General features: G+C 41.8%; 2 protein-coding genes across 4 annotated transcripts in view; one reads left to right on the forward strand and one right to left on the reverse strand.

Moving 5' to 3' along the window:
* pus7 (pseudouridine synthase 7) overlaps nucleotides 1-10960 on the reverse strand; it is a 37897-nt gene extending 26937 nt beyond the window's left edge. Inside the window, 7 exon segments of the mRNA XM_078419413.1 lie at nucleotides 2657-2801; nucleotides 4227-4328; nucleotides 6719-6806; nucleotides 8623-9005; nucleotides 9008-9050; nucleotides 9052-9108; nucleotides 10878-10960. Coding sequence (XP_078275539.1) covers nucleotides 2657-2801; nucleotides 4227-4328; nucleotides 6719-6806; nucleotides 8623-9005; nucleotides 9008-9050; nucleotides 9052-9108; nucleotides 10878-10960 — 901 coding nt within the window.
* Nucleotides 10961-14587: 3627 nt separating this feature from the next.
* srpk2 (SRSF protein kinase 2) overlaps nucleotides 14588-19840 on the forward strand; it is a 115298-nt gene continuing 110045 nt past the window's right edge. The window contains exons 1-2 of one of the 3 annotated variants that reach the window (XM_078419672.1): nucleotides 14588-14649; nucleotides 14820-14880. In XM_078419672.1, coding sequence (XP_078275798.1) covers nucleotides 14634-14649; nucleotides 14820-14880 — 77 coding nt within the window. In that variant the 5' untranslated portion in view covers nucleotides 14588-14633. Of the gene's footprint in view, nucleotides 14650-14819; nucleotides 14881-19840 lie in introns of those variants that run through there. The other 2 variants (XM_078419676.1, XM_078419675.1) reach the window with 2 other exon arrangements.

A 19840-nucleotide genomic window follows, 5' to 3' on the forward strand; every position in this document is an offset into this window, starting at 1 on the left:
AGCTTCAATCCAATGATTTCAGGATTCTATTGATCCAAACTAAGTTTAGGATTATTTCCAAATGCTACAGGAACTTTTAAACGAAGAGCATTATGTTGTCAATTCCAGTTTTCACAAAAGCACTACTCTGTAACTTCCCCCAAAGAAAACAGTAGAGTTATATTGCTAAAACTCGCTTGACAATCAATCTAAGTCTGAAGAAGGGTCTCGACCCGAAACGTCACCCATTCCTTCTCTCACGAGATGCTGCCTGACCTGCTGAGTTACTCCAGCATTTTGTGAATAAATCGATTTGTACCAGCATCTGCAGTTATTTTCTTATAATCTAAACCTTAAGTTACACAACCTAACATTCATAAATGAACTGGGTACAGTTCCATTCAATGGATAGAGTTCCTTTTCTAATATATTATCTGTATTTCAGCTTCATCAAATTTGTAAGACCAAAAACTAAAGTCAAATTATTTTCAACAAACCAGTGTAGTTGACTCACTTGGAAATGCATTTTGAATCAAACATTTATCATTTATATTCCTGAGCCATTGTTTCAGAGTCACCATGGTGCAGTATCTATCTTATTAAAAGTCAGATCTTGTGTATATGTATATATATATTTTTTGGGAATGACCTGAATATATCGTGTGTATATAGGTAACAGCGATTGCGGCAAAACGGTGAACCGTAGCGCGACGGTTTTCGCACCGCCTTAATCGCCAATCTCCCGGACGACCGGCCGTGATATTTTCATTTAATTTGGTCGCATATTTTTTAAGTTACAGAGGTTTTAAAGCGCTGCCCCCCCTGATTTATTGAAGGTTTTCAGGGGGGCGCTGTGGTGCGGTTGTGCTCAGTACGCATGCACGGCATCTCCTCACTTGTATATATATTTCACTGATTTCGGCACACCGGTAAACCGTAGCGCCACAATTTTTGCACCGCCTTAATCACACCGCTGGACGCTTGCTGAAAATGATATTTTTATTTAATTCGGTCGTATACTTTTTAAGTTAGAAGTTTAAAAGTCAAAACTTTTTTTCTCTCGGTTATTTCGGCTGATTTCGGCAAAAACGGTGAACCGTAGCGCCACGATTTTTGCACCGCCTTAATCACCACGCTGAACTCTGCTGGAAAATGATATTTTTATTTGATTCGGTCGTTTATTTTTTAAGTTACAAAGGTTTTAGTAAAAAAAAATAATTCCCAGCCGTTTTTTCCATGGCCTTCAGCGTGTGGGCAACCCCCCTCCTATTGATTTATTGAATGCTTTCAGCGTGCCGCTGCTGTGCGTATGGGCTCCCCTCTCCTCTCTCCCTTTGCTTCTCTACTCTCTCCCACACCCGGGAGACCCTCTCCCCGCTACCCCCCCCCCCCCCCGGACCTTTCACTGATGCGCTCCCCGCACCCCCCCCCCCCCCCCCCGGACCTGTTGGTGCTGGGGGAAAGAGAGAGTAGGGGAAAGGGGTGTGCTGGGGAAAGGGGGGGTGGGGGAGAGTAGGAGTGTGTCTGGGGGAGAGAGAATGGTGGCGGGGTCTGAGAATGGGGACTGGGACAACAGGGGTCGTCCGGAGGGGGCTTGGTGGTGGGGGAAATAGGGGTACTGGGAAAAGGGGAGGTCGTGGGGAAAGGGGGGGTGTGGGGAGAGTAAGATTGGGGTTGGGGGAGGACAGAATGGGGGGTGTGGGAATGGGCCCAACGGGCCCTCTTCGCTAATCTATATACTAAAACGCTTGTTTGTTTGTTTGTTTGTTCCTGAACTACAGCCAAAACGGTACACGATAGCGCGTCAATTTTAGGCCCACCTTACTCACCGTCATCCCTTTGGTGCTAATGGAAGAGGTTTCATTGAAATCGGCGTTATATTTTTAAAGTTATTCACATTTTAAAGTTTAAATCTATCTCCTAGGGAGGCAGGGGGGAAGGGAGGGAGGGAGGTGGAGGGAGGGGGAGGGGGGGAGAGGGTGCTGCACCAATGCAGGAGAAGTTTGGGCCCCAACGGGTCCACTTGGTCTAGTATATATTAAATGCCTATTTTGTAACTAAATATTATGTCATCAGACCTACAGGGTCTGCAGAACGTTTGAGCTGCTGCACATGTTCCACTTTACTTTGGCTGGAGATTCAATCCACAAGACCCAATCAATACTTAACATTGAGCTTGTTGTTTAAAACTAGGAAAACTAGATTTGTAAAAATATCACATCTTCACCAGGGATATAGTAAATTATTTGAAAACATACACCATGCACAACCAAGGAACAAATACATGCATGTTACATGCAAAAGCTGTAAACAAAAATTAATAGCTTGGAGTCCAGCAAAATTAAGGAACAACTATGCATTCTGAAAAACAGCATTTTGATTTTTTTAAGATTACACAAAAATGTTTATCTAAAATTTAAACAAAAACATACCATAAATTTTAGAAATATATTCTTGAGAAGCATCCAGTAATGCAAAAACTCAATTACAAAAGTGTAAATGATCCAAGGTAGCAAATCATTTGCTTTATACAAAGTCTAATTTAATGTTTAATACAAGCATTTTTCGGACTTGTCACTGGATCAAAATTGAGATTTAATAAAAACTTGACATTTCCTGTGATGTTTCTATCTCTCCTTGTGGCAAGTCCAAGGATCTACCACAGCACAAAACTTACTTGCCAATGCAGTCCTCCCAGCAACATGGTAAGCTGTAATAAATTTCTTTCCCTCTCTTTCTTCAGTTTTAGTCTCAAGTCCAGGAAATAGACTCTTCACAGCTTGATGAATAACTGTTCTTTTTTCTTTAGTATCTTCAATAACCTGTTTAGAAAAATCTTTGATATTTTAAAGAGAAAGAACTCATAACCAAAAATAGCAACAGTAACTTGCTCCGTTGTGACCTGTACTTAGTAAGAACAACATGATCATTTTCTTCTCTGGTACTTGGGGGATAGGATTTTAATATATGTGTAAGAAATCACTGCAGTCACATATATAGAAACATAGACATAGAAACATAGAAAATAGGTGCAGGAGGAGGCCATTCGGCCCTTCGAGCCAGCACCGCCATTCATTGTGATCATGGCTGATCGTCCACAATCAATAACCCGTGCCTGCCTTCTCCCCATATCCCTTGATTCCACTAGCCCCCAGAGCTCTATCTAACTCTCTCTTAAATCCATCCAGTGATTTGGCTTCCACTGCCCTCTGTGGCAGAGAATTCTGCAAATTCATAACTCTCTGGGTGAAAAAGTTCCTTCTCACCTCAGTTTTAAATGGCCTCCCCTTTATTCTAAGACTGTGGCCCCTGGTTCTGGACTTGCCCAACTTTGGGAACATTTTTCCTGCATCTGGCTTGTCCAGTCCTTTTATAATGTATATGTTTCTATAAGATCCCCTCTCATCCTTCTAAACTCCAGTGAATACAAGCCTAGTCTTTTCAATCTTTCCTCATATGACAGTCCCACCATCCCAGGGATCAATCTCGTGAACCTACGCTGTACTGCCTCAATTACAAGGATGTCCTTCCTCAAATTAGGAGACCAAAACTGTACACAATACTCCAGACGTGGTCTTACCAGGGCCCTATACAACTACACAATATAGCCACGTATCTGCTCCTCATTTAACACGATCATGGCAATCTTTTCCTTAACAACAATTTTCTGCATTACCATCTAAAATATTCAAATATCTATTTATCTGTAAACCAATGAAGAAATTTATTTTGTACAGAATAGCTAACTCTTTATTTTGAAAAATACACTCAGGCACCAGAACAACTATCCTTGCAACTTTGCTATCGAACCACTTAAGAATTTTCTTTAATAAACAAAGAGCTGGAGTCCTCCAAGTGCTGGAGTACTACACGCATATAGAACATAGAACCAGCACAGGAACAGGGTCTTCGGTCCACAATGCCTGTGTCAAATATGATGACAAATTTAAACGAATCTCTTCTGCTTGTACGTGATCCACATTCCACCATGCCCTGCATATCCATGTGCTTATCTAAAAGCCTCTTAAAGCTTCTACCACTACCCCTGGCAGGGCATTTAGGCACTTTGGTGTAAACAACTTTCCCCCTCTGATTTTAAAGCCGTGCTCTCTAGTATGTAACCGTTTCACTCTGGGAAAAATAATGACTATCTACTCTATCTCTGCCTCTCATAATTTTATACAGCACAGAACAGCTAGACTGAATGACCTGAAAACCCTTAAATATGTAATAATACTGATCCATACCTCAATCATCACAGAATCTTCCTTATTTTTAAAAAGTTGAAGATCTTCCAAACGTTCTTTATCTTGAGATGACAAGACAGAAAAAATGTCCTCTGAAGGTTCCTAAAAGATGATTAAAAATGTCACAAAATCATTTATACAGCCAACATTTACCGCACAATCATCAAGAAAGGTGAGAAACATTGAGGTAAGAAAAATCAAATAGCATGTGTCTTTTTCTCAACATCTATTTCCTATAAAGGTTTCTCGCAGAGTGCTTCGGTGGCAAACAAGACAGTTTGTTGATCTGCTTCCTGCACTGAAATTAGACCTTTTTGTTTCTTCTCTAGGAAAGTACTTGCACTTGCTGAGCACTTCTTTTGTAGCTGCCAAAAAAAAATCACGCTATTTATCAAATGCATTAAAATGAGACAGTTTTGAATAATTTATGGGCAGCGTCGTTGTATATCAGAAATGTTTTTTATTCATTCAAGGGATCTGGACATCTCTGACAAGGACAGCATTTAATGTCCGTACATAACTGTCCATGAGAACGCAGTGATCTACCACTTTTACAACTGTTACAGTCCCTTTGGTGAAGGTACTGTTCTCAGGAAGGGTGTTCCATAATCATCAATGATCAGCAATGTTTTCCAAGTCAGGAGATTGTGTCAAATGTAGATATTTTAAAATCAAATTTTAAAGTTTGGTTGGGTTCAATGAGAAATATAGCAATGGTTTGTTATAGCAATGCCGTCGCAGCTGCGGCTTGCCTGCAGTCCGTCTGTCTTTTGTGTTTTTTGTTGTTTTTGTATGAATTGTAGTTTTAATATGGTGTAGGGTTTGTATGTTATGTGTGTGGGGGGGGGGGGGGGGTGGGTGGGGGGGAACGGGAACTGGAACTGTAAAATTCTCTCTCCCGAACGGAGACGCGACCTTTGTTTCTGTGTCGTGTCCCCGTTCCCGTTGCGGCCTACCATCGGCCATGCACCTGGGACCACCTGGGGCTCTGGTTCGCAGAGCCCGCGGCCCGGACTCACCACCTGCGGCGCTGGCTGCCTGCGGATGCTGCGGGAGCGGCTGCGACTCGTCTCCGGAGCGGGCCGCGTGGACGTCGGAAGCCCGCAGGCCCCTGGATGGGGGCCGACATCGGGAGCACCAGCAGCGGCAGCGTGTTCGCCCGCCCCGAATCGCGGGGCTTGGGTCGGCCCGCCGCGGACCTTTCACAGTCCGGCGCGGCCTGGAATAGGCTGCGGGATTTTTCACCGCCCAGCGGGGGCTTCAATGTCGGGAGCCCCAACCGCCCCGATGTGGCAACGACAACAGCCTGACCACAGGAGAAGACGGCAGGGGAAGAGAAAAGACATTGTGGCCTTCCATCACAGTGAGGAGGTGACTGGAGGAGACTCACTGTGATGAATGTTTCTTTTTGTTTGGTGTTAGTTTGTGATTGTATGTGTTATTGCATTTTTATTGATTATTCTTATTGGTCTTATTGTTCAACTGCGGGTAATGTTTCATTTCTCTACACATTTATGTGTATGTGACAAATAAACGACTATTGACTATTGACTTTAAAAAGTATTTTCCTCACTATCACTTTGGTTCACCCATGAGTAACTCTGGCTTAGCCTTGCCTCACACACACAAAATAAACCGAATCCTAAGTAAATCATAAACAATGTTATTTTAGTATCAAGCAGAAAACAAAATTAATTAATATGGATATTACATAATATATTTGCCTCTATATTCCAGACACACAACAGTAACTATCAGAACTTATTTATGCATCTTCAGTTCCAAAATCTGTCCAATAAGTATGCAAGAACTAAGATCACTTGAGCCCTTTCATATTACACAATGCTGATTTTAAACAAAAATTTCAGCAAATTTACTTTTTATGCATGTTCATTTTCAGAATCTATATTTTGCCAGTAAGCCCAGCTTTTATCACCCATTCCTACTTGCTCTTGAGAAGGAGGCAGTGAGCTACCTTCTGGTTAAGTTACTCCCATAATATTGTTGAGCAGGGAATTCCAACGATGAAGGACCAGTCGATTTATTCACAAAATGCTGGAGTAACTCAGCAGGTCAGGCAGCATCTCGGGAGAGAAGGAATGGGTGACGTTTCGGGTCGAGACCAGTGGTATATTTCCAAGTTTGGAGGTGCGCAACTTGGAGGGGCACCTGTAGAATGTGCTAGCTACTTACTCATTGCCCTTATCTTTCTGGGAAGTCGAGGTCACGGACTTTTATGAGGTGTTGTCAGAAAAGCCTGGATGAGTTACTGCAGTACATTTTGTTGATGACGCATATTACAAAAGTGGTGGAGAGAATGAAGTAAATCCATTTTTTATCATTATTCTTCATATGATACTTTGTGTGTGGCTAGTATTTATTACAAAGTAGCACTCAAATATAGGACTCAAACATGCTTCAATGTCCTTTTGTGCACAATTACTAGTCTATCATTGTTGACATGCAATAACGTCTGGGCTGAAAGTCCTTACCTTATCATCATCATTTGGTACAGATAAATCATCCAGAACAACTACCTTTCCTTCCTTGTTTATTTCATGCACAACAAAATCGGAATACCTGTATGAGATAAAGCGCAGAAAATTGTAAATCAACATCAATTTTACTTCCTTATTTTAAAGATTCCCTTCATTATTCCAAGTTGCATCCATTTTCAATGAGACAGGGAATGCTGATGTTCAGAGTTCATCATTATCCCAGATGCTCACTTAATCAATTGCATGGGGTGTATTTCTTAAAACCAATAGTTAGGAGACTTGAGTGAATGAACAAAGGCAATTGTACAATCTAAAGACAAAGACAATAATATTCTATTACCATATAGTATCTCATCTCAGCATAAATCATATTTAAGAAACATAAACTAAATAAATGACATATTGACAATGCTTCATTTGGAAAGTTTCCCCAAGCAATATCTATGTTGAAATAACAGTAGATTATACAGTATTGATCTTAATGTATTTTAGACATTGCACAATATGATTTTAAATCACTGAAAAAGTATTATCCATATTGAAAAGCAGAGGCATAAATTGGACCACAACATATTCATTCAACGCACAGTCGTGCAGCGGTAGAGTTGCAGCTTACAGTGTCAGAGACCCTGGTTCGATCCTACAGGTGTTGTTTGTACGGAGTTTGTACATTCTCACTGTGACATACTATTGGAGAGGAATCGTAGCATTAGGATTTACTTGCTTTTGGAAGATAATGGGCTAATTAGGGACTGTGACCATGGCTTTGTCTAGGACAGGTCATGTCTTACGAAATTGATTGGAATTTTTGAGGTGATGAAGGTGATTGGTGAGGGTAGAGCAATGGATGTTGTCTAAAAGAATTTTAGCAAGGCATTTGACAAGATGCCTCATAGCGGATCCGGAATTTTTAAATGCATGGGATCCCATGGTGACTTTACACTTTGGAAGGTTAAATGTAAGTGGAAACCTAATCAAGTTAATGATGGAACCCTTAACAGCATTGATGTACAGAGGAACTTTGGGGTCCAAGTCCTCAGCTCCCTGAAAGTGGCAACACAAATAGATAGAGCGAGTGGTAAAGAGGGCACATGTTATGCGTGCCATAATTGGTCGGGACCTTGAGTATCAGTGTTAAGAAGGCAAGTTGTAGCTTTATAAAACTATGGTTAAGCCACACTTGATCTGTTGTAGGCAGCTCTGGTCACTCTATTACAGGAAGGATATTGTGGTATTGGAGAAGGTGCAGAAGAGGTTTACATAATTATGGTTTGATTAGAATACATTAGCTGTAAAGAGAGTTTGAACAAACTTGGATTGTTTATCTGCAATGTCGCAGGTTGAGGAAAAATCTGATAGCTGTTAATAAAATAGTAAGCGGCATAGATAGGGTAGACAGAATTCAGGTGTAGTCAAATACTTAAGATGAGAGACAAAGTTCAAAGGAAATGTGCACTTTTTTTTGCAGAGTAGTAGGTGCCCGGAATGCGCTGCCAGAGATAAAGCAGATACAATAGTGGAGTTTAAGAGGATTTTTAGATAAGCACTTGAATAGGCAGAGAATGAAGGGATATGGATCAAATGCAGGCAGAAGGGATTTATGTTTGACACATACATCGTGAGCCAAAGGTTATGTTCCTGTGCTGTACTATTCTGTGGTCATTCAATTAACAAAAGTTAATTCCTACTCAAAACAAGTTTTAGAGATAAAGCCATAAAAATATTTATTTGTTGTATATATATATTTTAACGAGAGCTAATTGTAAAAAAGAGCAAGTACGTTTGTTAAAAAACAATTTTTTTTTTAAATGACAAAGTCTTTATGCAAAATACATAATGATCTTGCTGTTGTCAATTTAATTTCAGTTTTGTGAAATACAATCTACACTTATCTTTACCTTTCCTTTAATATTCCTGAGAAGCCTTCATGAATGCTGACAAACTTTGTGATTCCAACATCCTGCTCAACCAAGCCGTGTTTCATCATATCAGCAAAGCTGTCTCCATCACCTTCTTCGTCCTCCTGAAGCACAGCATCAGCTTCTTCCACAATGCTTTTTCCATTATTCTCATCTTGACTGGAAGAAACGGCCTGCAAACCACTTTCAATACTCTCAGTATGTTTGCAAACAGCAGACGGATTAGAAGATGCACTAGGTTCTGAAAGTCTGGTCTTTTTATGTTCTTGCTTACATTGGTCTTCGCCATGATCTGGGCAAGGACGTTTTACAGAAAGATTACTTGCTTCGTTCTCTTCCATCTTGCTGAGTAATGTAGACACAAGTTTACTTTTCTCATATGTAGCCCATATTCTTTTTGACTGTCAGACTTTCAAAGGCACATGACAGAGAATATTTCTAAAAACTTGACGGAAAGAGGAAATCCTAAAGCAACAAGAATATGGATTTCTTCAAAACTTAAAATAGTTCAATAAGATTCACATCCTCTCTAGAAAACATCTAAAGAACATGATGTTCACTTAAGATTACACAGAGACTCAAAGAATAATACAGGGGAACTTAGCATTTCTTTTCTAGTTTCACTTTTGCTGATACACCTTTGGCACTTCAGTGGTGTAACAGATTTTCTGACTGTTGTATGTGACTTGTAATAATAGCCACACACATCTTTATTTTACTTTTTTTTATTGTTACGTGGTGTGAAAAGGATTCTTATGAACCCAGCGAGTTTAAAGGGAAGGAAATATACAAGCATCCCTTTTAAAATTCACACCTTTCACCAACATCTTGTTTTTGATTCTCCTACCTTCTTCTATCTACCTTACGTATGACTCCAATCATTTTAAATGACTCAATCAGATTAGCCCTCAGCCTCCTTCGCTCAAGGGAAAACAAACCCAGCCTAACCAATCTCTTGGTATAGCTAAAACCATGCAAGGGAATAAAATTGCAAGGCTACTGAGAAATAAGGAGGGGGTGGAGGTAATCGGTCCTATGGAATTGGCCTTGATCCGATAGGTTAAAAGGACCAGTGTCATAAGAAAGATGAAATCTGTTGACAAATGACAGCGCTGTTGTGGTTCGGTAAAATGGGCTCTCAAAGGTAAAATATTCATTTTCAGGCACCTTTTCAAACCTTCTGCTGGACTATGACCCCCATTAACCATATAGATCCTCTTCCTCTCATTACACTTCAGGTGGTCCTTTTCTACCATCCAGCAACCAAAAAAATCCTAAACAGTGAAGCAACAATTTATTTGCACTTCTTCAATTTCATGATGCAGTATCCAAGACATTGAAGAAACCAGAGATTGAGTGACCACTTTGCAGAACACATGTATTCAGTCTGCAAGGCTGCAGAGCATCCTGGTCTCTCACTTCAATTTTTCATCCTGCCCCATCTCTCACTTTGTCATCCCATTCTTCCAATGAAGGTCATCATAAACTCAAGGATCAGGACCTGATTATCTGTATTGATATATTGCAGCTCTTGTTGCTCAATAGTGAATTTAGCAATTTCAACTTGGTTTTCCTATTTATGTCAAACCAGGTAGGTTTTGATGTTACAGACAAATGATCTTAACTTAAATTAGTTTTTCCATCTCTCTTCATAGGTTATTTGACCAACTGAATATATGTAGCATTTTATTTTATTCCAAATGTCTAGCAATTACTGTTTCTCATAATGCAGCCTCTCATAATTCCAGCCTGGTTTTCTACTATATTATGTAGCTGACAATTCCCATTACGATTATGATGCTATAAGTCCTAACTCCTTATGGAATCTATTTCTTTTTGAGAAAAATGCTCCATATAGGATGTATTTCCTTCGTATGCAAAGTTCCGATTTCCTTTTTCTATTTCACTGGACATTATTTTTGTTTACAGCTCATCTGTACTCTGTTGTATCCAAAATGACAAGCCTTTTCTTGCTATACCTCTGATATTGCAACAGAAATTAATATTTGTACATATCCATAATTAATTTACAACGTGCAATATAAGCAATAACTACAATCCACTACAGGGGTCATTATCTTCACGCCAACGGATGTCCAAGAGGGAATGGAGGGTGCACACTCGGCGATTTATTACAAACCCTCGGCTCATCGCACGGTGTCACATATGTTCCCTACGATATCTTGCCCACCCCGTGCTTGAGGAAGAGCCCCAACAACCCCCTCATTACTCACCACAACATGCAGCAGGTTACAGGCAGAGCGGAAACACGTGCGGCAACCGGGCGGTATCTCGACTCCCCCTCGCTCTCGCTCATTGGCCGCGCGCTACAGAGGTCGGCGCAATATCCGCTATTCCAGCAAACATTTGCTGCAGTTGGAGAAGTGGAGGGCGTGAAGGAGGAGCGTATGGGGAAGGGGAGGGCGTGAAGGAGGAGCGTATGGGGAAGGGGAGGGCGTGAAGGAGGAGCGTATGGGGAAAGGGAGGGCGTGTGAGGAGGAGCGCATGGAGGAGGAGCGCATGGAGGAGGAGCGCATGGAGGAGGAGCGCATGGGGAAGGGGAGGCCGTGAAGGAGGAGCGCATGGGGAAGGGGAGGCCGTGAAGGAGGAGCGCATGGGGAAGGGGAGGCCGTGAAGGAGGAGCGCATGGGGAAGGGGAGGCCGTGAAGGAGGAGCGCATAGGGGAGGGCGTGAAGGAGGAGCGCATGGGGAAGGGGAGGGCGTGAAGAAGGAGCATATGGGGGAGGACGTGTGAGAAAGGGGATGGCGTGTGAGGAAGGGGGATGGCGTGTGAGGAAAGGGGAGGGGGTTGAGGGAAGAGGTGAGGAGGGAGGGGGTTGAGGGAAGAGGTGGGAGGGGATGGGGTTGAGGGTGGGAAAGGAGTAAGGGAATGGGGTAGTTGAGGGAGAGGAGGGGTGTTGGGGAGTGGGGGTTGAGGGAGAGGGGGGGTGTTGAGGGGGGTGTTGGGGTAGAGGGGGGTATGGGGAGTGGGGAACGAAAAGGGGGAGCGGAAGGAATGGGGACGAGGGAGTGCGGGGAGGGGAAGGAATGGGGCAGGAGAGGGGAGAGAGTGTAAGGGGAAGGGAGGATGAAAGAGGAAGGGGGTGGGAATGGAGGGGGGAACAGAGGGTGAAAGGTGTGGCAGTTTGGAAGAGTGAAATATTTTGGAAGAACTGCTGTATGTATCTGTTGGCAACAACAGTGAGGCAGATCACTATCAGGTTGAAATTAACAACTATATTCATTGAGTCATAGAGTTAAACAGCATAGAAACAGGCCCTTACCAACTCATCCATGCCAACCAAGTTGTCTACTTGAGCTCGTTCCATTTGCAGGTGTTTGCTCCATATCCCTCTACACCTTTCTTATCTATATACCTGTCCAAATTTTATGGAGGGGAGATGGTTGCCCACCTCTTCGCAGAGTGTGGATTTGCAAAGGTCTGGAAAAGGTCCTTGTCATGCACGGTTCATCCTGAACAGCTCGGTAACAGAGGATTCCCTGATACACCGGCCGTTCCCAGGGATATACTTGGAGACAGACGTCAAGTGCTGCTGGAAGACCTTTGACTCAATGAAAGATGCTCTTTGTTCTGCTTGAAAACTTATGATCTCTTGGCACAGGGGGACGTCAGTCAGGGAATGTTGCCGACTGGCCCGTTCCACACTGTAAGAGTACATGTTGAGGGACGCACTGAAGCTTGGTGCAGCCATGTGAGGGCTCTGTGGAGGAGGGTCGGTCTAGAGTCCTGCCACTGAACATTGAGGGGACGAGTCCTGGTGGAACACCCCTCAAAGAAGAGAACGGATATCACCCCAAGGGGCTATATGAGTGGGAGGTGTGTTAGGATTAAAGATTATAGGGCAAACACGACTGAGGTTGACAATATTGAATGTATAGACAGACTTTTTTCCCCATGATTTTTTGTGTTTATCTTTTATTCTGAATAAAGTTTATTTTTGGAAAATTGTTTCTTTATAAGCATTGTAATTGAATTCATTCTGTACCATCCTGTGTGAAAATATAGAAACATAGAAAAAAATAGGTGCAGGAGTAGGCCATTCGGCCCTTTGAGCCAGCACCACCATTCAATATGATCATGGCTGATCATCTAAAATCAGTACCTCTTTCCTGCTTTTTCCCCATATCCCTTGAATCCTTTAGCCCTAAGAACAAAATCTAATTCTCTCTTGAAAACATCCAGTGAGTTGGCCTCCTCTGCCGTCTGGCAGAGAATTCCACAGATTCACAACTCTCTGGGTGAAAAAGTTTTTCCTCATCTCAGTTCTAAATGGCCTACCCCTTATTCTTAAACTGTGACCCCTGATTTTGGACTCCCTCAAAATTGGGAACATTTTTCCTGCATCTAGCCTGTTCAATCCTTTAAGAATGTTATATGTTTCTTTATGATCCCCTCTCATCCTTCTAAATTCCAGTGAATGCATGCCCAGTCAACCCATTCTTTCATCATATGTCAGTCTCACCATTCCTGGGAATTAACCTGGTGAACCTACCCTCACTAGCAATAATGTCCTTCCTCAAATTAGGAGACCAAAATTGCACACAATACTCCAGGTGCAGTCTCACCAGGGCCCTGTACAACTGCAGTCGGACCTCCTTGCTCCTAAACTCAAATCCTCATGCAATGAAGGCCAACATGCCATTAGCTTTCTTCACTGCCTGCTGTACCTGCATGCTTACTTTCAGTGACTGATGTACAAGCACACCCAGGTCTTGGTGCACCTCCCCTTTTCCTAATCTGACACCATTCAGATAATAATCTGCCTTCCTGTTCTTGCCACCAAAGTGGATAACCTCACATTTATCCACATTATACTGCAGCTGCCATGCATCTGTTAACTCACCCAACCTATCCAAAACTGCTTGCAGCGTCATAGCATCCTCCTCGCAGCTCACACTGCCACCCAGCTTTGTGTCATCTGCAAACTTGGAGATGTTACATTTAATTCCCTTGTCTAAATCATTAATATATATTGTAAATAACTGAGGTCCCAGCACCGAGCCTTGGGGCACCCCACTAGTAACTATTGCTGCTTGACCACTTTTAAATCGTTCTCCTCCAGTAAATCTATGTCCTTTAGTTTAGGCACCCCTACCCTAGGATAAAAACAGTGACCATCCTGTTTATGCTGCTCTAATTTCATGTATCAATTCAGTTGATATTTATCAATAATGTGCACAATGAATGTTTGGGATGAAGCAATATAAAATTCATTTTTCATTAACTCAAGGTTAGCAGGAAGAAAAAGCAAGTGAATAAGTTAATCAATGTATCCTTATGAAACTGAAGATGAATGTTTAAATTATTTAAAGTAAAATGGTTCATTATCTAAATGATGGTGAAAAATACGTGTTTGTAGCTCTAAACATAATTCAGGATTATGATGTTTACAGAAAGATGAGGTTTGAGGGTATTTTTCCATCTTTGATAGACGCAAAATCCTGGAGTAACTCAGCGGGACAGGCAGCATCTCTGGAGAGAAGGAATGGGTGACGTTTCGGGTCGAGACCCTTCTACAGACCAAGAATCAGGGAAGGGAGAAATTAGAGATGAGGAAAGGTGAGGTGTGAAAACGACAGATCAAAGCAGACATTTGTCAAGGAAATGTAGAATGGCTCATTGTTGGCTGAGGGGCAGGTGACAAGGAAGCATACAAACAGTAAAATGAATCAGGTGGACAGTGAAATCAGTGTGAGAGAATCTGGGTGGGGGTAGGGACGGAGAGAGAGGATTACTTGAAGTTAGAGAAATTAATATTAATTCATACCGCTGGGTTGTAAGGTGCCCACCAGCATGCTTCCTACACACTTTGCATCTTTGATGTTGGCCTTTCAATGAGATGCCTTCCATGCATGGGCTGTGTGACGTCGCTTGTGTATGGGTCAACCGCGTTTCCTCGCGCTCGAGCGCCTGGGAGTTGACGGTTGCGCCTGCGCGCGGCTCAGCGAGGACAATCCCGGCTGGAAAAATGAGTTCCAGGAAAGGTAAAAAAATGCAAATAGAAGGCTGTTCGCCACTCAGTTTAAACACCAGGCACTCTTAAAACACACAGCCACGAATAACACACTGTACGATTGAGAGAGTTTTGTGTTTGAGAGGAGGATTTTTAGTTTCGGTTTTTAAATTTCTCTTCTATTATTTCTTGTTTTGTCAGTCCTTGCCATTCAAGCTCGAAAGAGGAGGCCAAAAGGAAAGAAAGAGAAGGCTCATAAAAAGTGAGTGGATTAAAGAGTGGTGTGTATTTGTTCAATTGATGCTATTGCTCCTCCCCCTGCTGTTGCTGTATCTCGTACAATGCTGGCTTGGGCATAAAAAGGTTTTTTTTTGCACTGGCTGATGGTGCATAGCAGTGGTGCAATCTCGTGAAATTATTTAGTGTTTGTTTATGTATATGCACTATTACATCCTTTGTAATGTTTAATGTTTACCTTCATGCTAAAGTTAATTTTGAGAAATATCAGCTTCTTCATTACCCTTTTGTAGGACGTGTGCTTGGCTTAATTTGGTAGTACATTTAATTTGTGGTTTATAGTGCTTTAAAATATTTCTGTACAACTTGCCAACAAGTATAATTCTCTGCAAAGTTGATGTGTGCATTCTTCTGTGTAAAATGGTATTTTCTTGAGGAATTAATTGATATTCCTGTGCAGTGTAGGCATGTGAGGCTTCCATAATATGCATGTAATGTCACTTCAGTAACAGTGCCTAATAGGGGTTTTTCTTTCCCAAAAGCATGATGACTCTCGCTGCTAATTTGCATTGTATTGTGTGTTTTGGGTAATGTTTGAATGACTGTTTGTTCCTGATCCATGAGTCTGTACTAAACTGAGGAGGGATTTCTTTGTTACAGTATATGAAAGAGATTGGACTAATTCGCAAACAGATGAGATTTTAATGCTGATCAGTTGCTTATCCTTTCAACTTTTCATCTATTCTGTGCATTAGGCCAAGGATCATCAAGGAAGAGGGAATAAATGTCCTATTGGAGGGATAGAGTGTTATTGGTATGTTTGCAACAAGATGTTGTGTGAATCTAGTGAAAGCATAGATATGCCACAGATGGTATTTTACTTGTTTATGGTAACTCCACATATACCTGGGCTGATTTGTTTTTATCAACTGACAACTCAAAGAAGAAACACGAATAATAAGTTGTAACTAAATTATTTGAACTAAACTGATGTCAACGTCAACACTATCTTATTCTAGACAACTATATGGATAGTAATGAATCTTCTTGAAAAAGGAAGCCATGGAGAAATAGCTAGGAATTGGAGCTGGTCGCAGAATACTATGAGAAACTTGGCACTTTAAAACTTTAACTTTAAAAATATAAGATTACTTTAAATGAAACTTTTCATTAACAGTTGCCAGGACAATGGTGATTAAGGTGGTGCTAAAATTGTGGCGCTATCGTTTACCGTTTTGGCTGTAGTTCCATAACCAAATCTCAAAATATATACATATATACATATACACACACACAAGATCAAAGTTTTAGTAATATAATAATATATATATATATATATATATATAAAGATAGATAGATACATGATAAGGGAATAATGTTTTGTGCAAGATAAAGCCAGCAAGGTAATGCCAGCATTCTTCAGAGATGCTGCCTGTTCTGGCACTATTTGGTCAGTCAATCGATCCCCTCCTATACTCTGACTCATCGTTAACCTTAATTTGTCCAACAACGGTGGTGTCGTTGGCCGATTTGAAGATGGAGTTGGTAATGTGTCTGGCTACACAGTCATGGATAGAGAGTGAGTACAGAGGGCTGAGCACACAGCCTTGAGATGCTCCCATGCTAATGGTTATCAAGGAGGAAATGTTGCTGCCTATTCATACGGATTGTGTTTGATTGATGAAGAAGTCAAGGATCCAGTTGCTGAGGGATGTGCAGAGACCCAGTTCCATGAGCTTGGTGACCAGTTTGGAGGGGTTGATGGTTTGAACGTGGAGTCCTAGTCTATGAACAACAGCCTAATATATGTGTTTTCATTGTCTCAGTGTCCAGTTGAGAGCCAGCAAGATCGCATCCTCTGTTGACCTATTGTAGCGGTAGGCAAATTGTAGTAGGTCTAGGTTCTTGATGAGATTGGAGTTGATATGCACCATAACCAACCTCTCAAACCACTGTATCACCCCACGGATGTTAGTGCCACCTGTCAGTAGTCATTGAAGCATGTAACCTTCTTGGCACCAGTTTTATTGATGTCCTTTTAAAGCATTTGGGAACCTCTGACGTTAGTGATGGCAGATTGAAGATGTCTCCAAAAACTCCAACTAGTTGGTCTGCATGGATTTTAAGAACGCGACCAGGTGTGGTACTCACAGCTGGGGCTGAGCTCTTTAGTCGCTACCTATATACAGGAAGAAGGAACTCAGCCAAGTGATCGTATTTCCCAAAGTGAGGGCATGAAGTAACAGGCATTTCTGATGGGAGTGATTTCTTCAGGCTGGCTTTAAGTCCCTGGCATGGGAAAGGCATCGGAGTATGCTGGTTGGTGTTTGTTTACCATGGTGTACAGCTCCTCCAGTGCTTGAACATCTGCCTGGGGTGATTTTCATAAGCAATATATGGATGGCCCCACTAGAAAGGAAATGAGGCAGGGCAGCGACTGAAGTGTCAGTGGGCCAAAAACCTTTGGACCAGTGACCATAATTCTATAATATTTATAATAATTGTGGAAAATAATGAGACTGGTCCACAAATTAAAATTCTAGATTGAGGCGAGGCTAATTTTGCAGGAAATAGACAACGGTTGTTGGAAGAGGCTGTTTGCTGATACATCTAGCATGTGGGAAGCTTTTAAAAGTGAGTTAGGTAGAGTTCAGGGCCAGCATGTTCCTGTTAGAGTTCAGGGCAAGGCTGGTAGAATTAGAGAAGTGTGGTTGATGAGAGCTTTTGAGGCATTGGTCAGGAAAAAAGGAGGCATGTCAGATATAGGCAGCTGGGTTGAAGTGAATTGCCTGAAGTATGAGATTTAGGCAAATACTTGAGGGGAAATGAGATATTAAATAACTCTGGCAGATAAGGTAAAGGAGAATCTTAAGAGTTTCAATAAGTATATTTAGAGCAAAAAGGTAACTAGGGAAAGAATAGGTCTGCGTAACGATTAGTTTTTTTAATTGTCACATGTACTGAGGTATACTGAAGAGCTTTGATTTGCATGCTATCCATTCAGATCAGATAATACTATACCTAAATACAATCAAGTTGAACGCTAATATAATCCGTAGAGCCAAGGGGAAGATACAGAGTGCAGAATATAATTCTCAGCATTTTAGTGCATCAGTTCCATAGAAAAAGTCCAATGTTTGTAATTTCATTGGAAGCTGATGGAAGGAAGTATGGTACAGACGAGTGATAACAAAAAGGGAAAAAGCTGTTCCTGAGTCTGATGGTGCATGCTTTCAAACTTCTGTACCTTCTGCTGGATGGGAGCAGGGAGGAAGGATGACCAGGATAGAACACGTCTTTGATAATGTTAGCTGCTTTTCTGAAGCAGCCTGAAGTGTAGATGGAGTCAATGGTGGGAAGTCTGGTCTGTGTGATGGACTGGGATACATCTATAACATGTCCCTCAGTTCTCTAAAGATAGACACAAAATGCTGGAGTAACTCAGCAGGACAGGCAGACAGTTCTCTAAGGTAGGTAGGTAAGGATCAAATTGGTTGTCCATGTGTGGAGCCACAAGAAATGGGTGAGGTATTAAATGAATATTTCTCATCTATATTTACTGTAGAGAGTCTTGGAGGTGAGGAATTAAGGGAAATGGATAATGATGTCTTTGAATGTGTCCACATTAGAAAAGAAGAGGTATTGGCAGTCTTAAAGCATATTAAGGTGGATAAATCTCCTGGGCCTTATCAAATGTATTCTAGGACTTTGTGGGAAGCTGAGAAATTGTTGGAGATCTGGCAGAGAGATTTGCATTATCCACGTGAGGTTCTGAAGTACTGGAGCCTGGTCAATGTTGCGCCAAAATGTATGAAGCAAAAAATGCAATATGGTGAATTTAAATTTGATTGACACAGTACCCTAACTTTGAGATTTCTGATTATGAAAAAAAATCCTTTAGATCATCAGTTGATTAAAAATAATGAAAATGTAACTTGAGTTTCCTGCTTGATATTTTTCATTTAACCAATAGATTATTATATAGTCAGTTGCTTTTAAGATGAGCTTCAGTTGTATTTAAGATGAGCTTCAGTTATCTGGAATATTATAGAAATGAGCAAAATTGCATTTGAAGACTTTAGTAGAATATTAGCTATGGGAGCAGAAGGCACCCATTTGGACCCTCAAACTTGCTCTGCCATTTTATGAAATGGTGGCAGATCTTATCTTACCTTTTCTTGGAAACCCTTGACATTATATATTTTTTATATCAAAAAATACTTTATTCAAGTAATAAATATCATTTACAAAACATCTTTTTAAAACAAACCCATCCGACATTTCCGGAGGTTACACATTCAATACAGGCATTTACTTCCAAATTTACATACCTTTACATACATTTACCCAGTATCCCTTATTTGGAGGGGCGTCTCTCTCCACCACACCCTGCCCCCCCCATGTCCAGCAGCGGAAGGACCCTAGACTATGGTCCTCCCCCACAGGGCCTTGGTGTTGGCTGCACCGAGCTTCAGAGCGTCCCTCAGCACGTACTCCTGCAGTCTGCAGTGGGCCAGTCGGCAACATTCCTTGACGGACAGCTCGCTCTGCTGGGAGGTCAACAAGGATCGGGCAGACCAAAGAGCGTCTTTCACCGAGTTGATGACCTTCCAGCAGCACTCGATGTCAGTCTCGGAATGCGTCCCTGGGAACAGTCCGTAGAGCACAGAGTCCTCTGTGACGGAGCTGCTCGGAATGAATCGTGACAGGGACCCCTGCAGACCTCTCCAGACTCTCTTGGCAAATCCACACTCTTTGAAGAGGTGGGCCACCCTTGACATTATATACTTCAGATGTAATCCATGTCTTTTTACAGGGCACTACAATGGCTCATCTGTGAACTTTCAAATAGAATAGGGGCCTGTAAAGTAAATTCCTTGAGAGATGCAAAAACCCCAGCTTCTTCCCAACAACCAAAAGGCTCTTGTACTCTAACCGCAGCTATGATCGTCTCTGGATTGTTTTTGCACTATGGACTTTGTGTG

The sequence above is a fragment of the Rhinoraja longicauda genome, chromosome 23 (genome assembly GCF_053455715.1).
Source record: "Rhinoraja longicauda isolate Sanriku21f chromosome 23, sRhiLon1.1, whole genome shotgun sequence".
Classification (NCBI taxonomy): domain Eukaryota; kingdom Metazoa; phylum Chordata; class Chondrichthyes; order Rajiformes; family Arhynchobatidae; genus Rhinoraja; species Rhinoraja longicauda.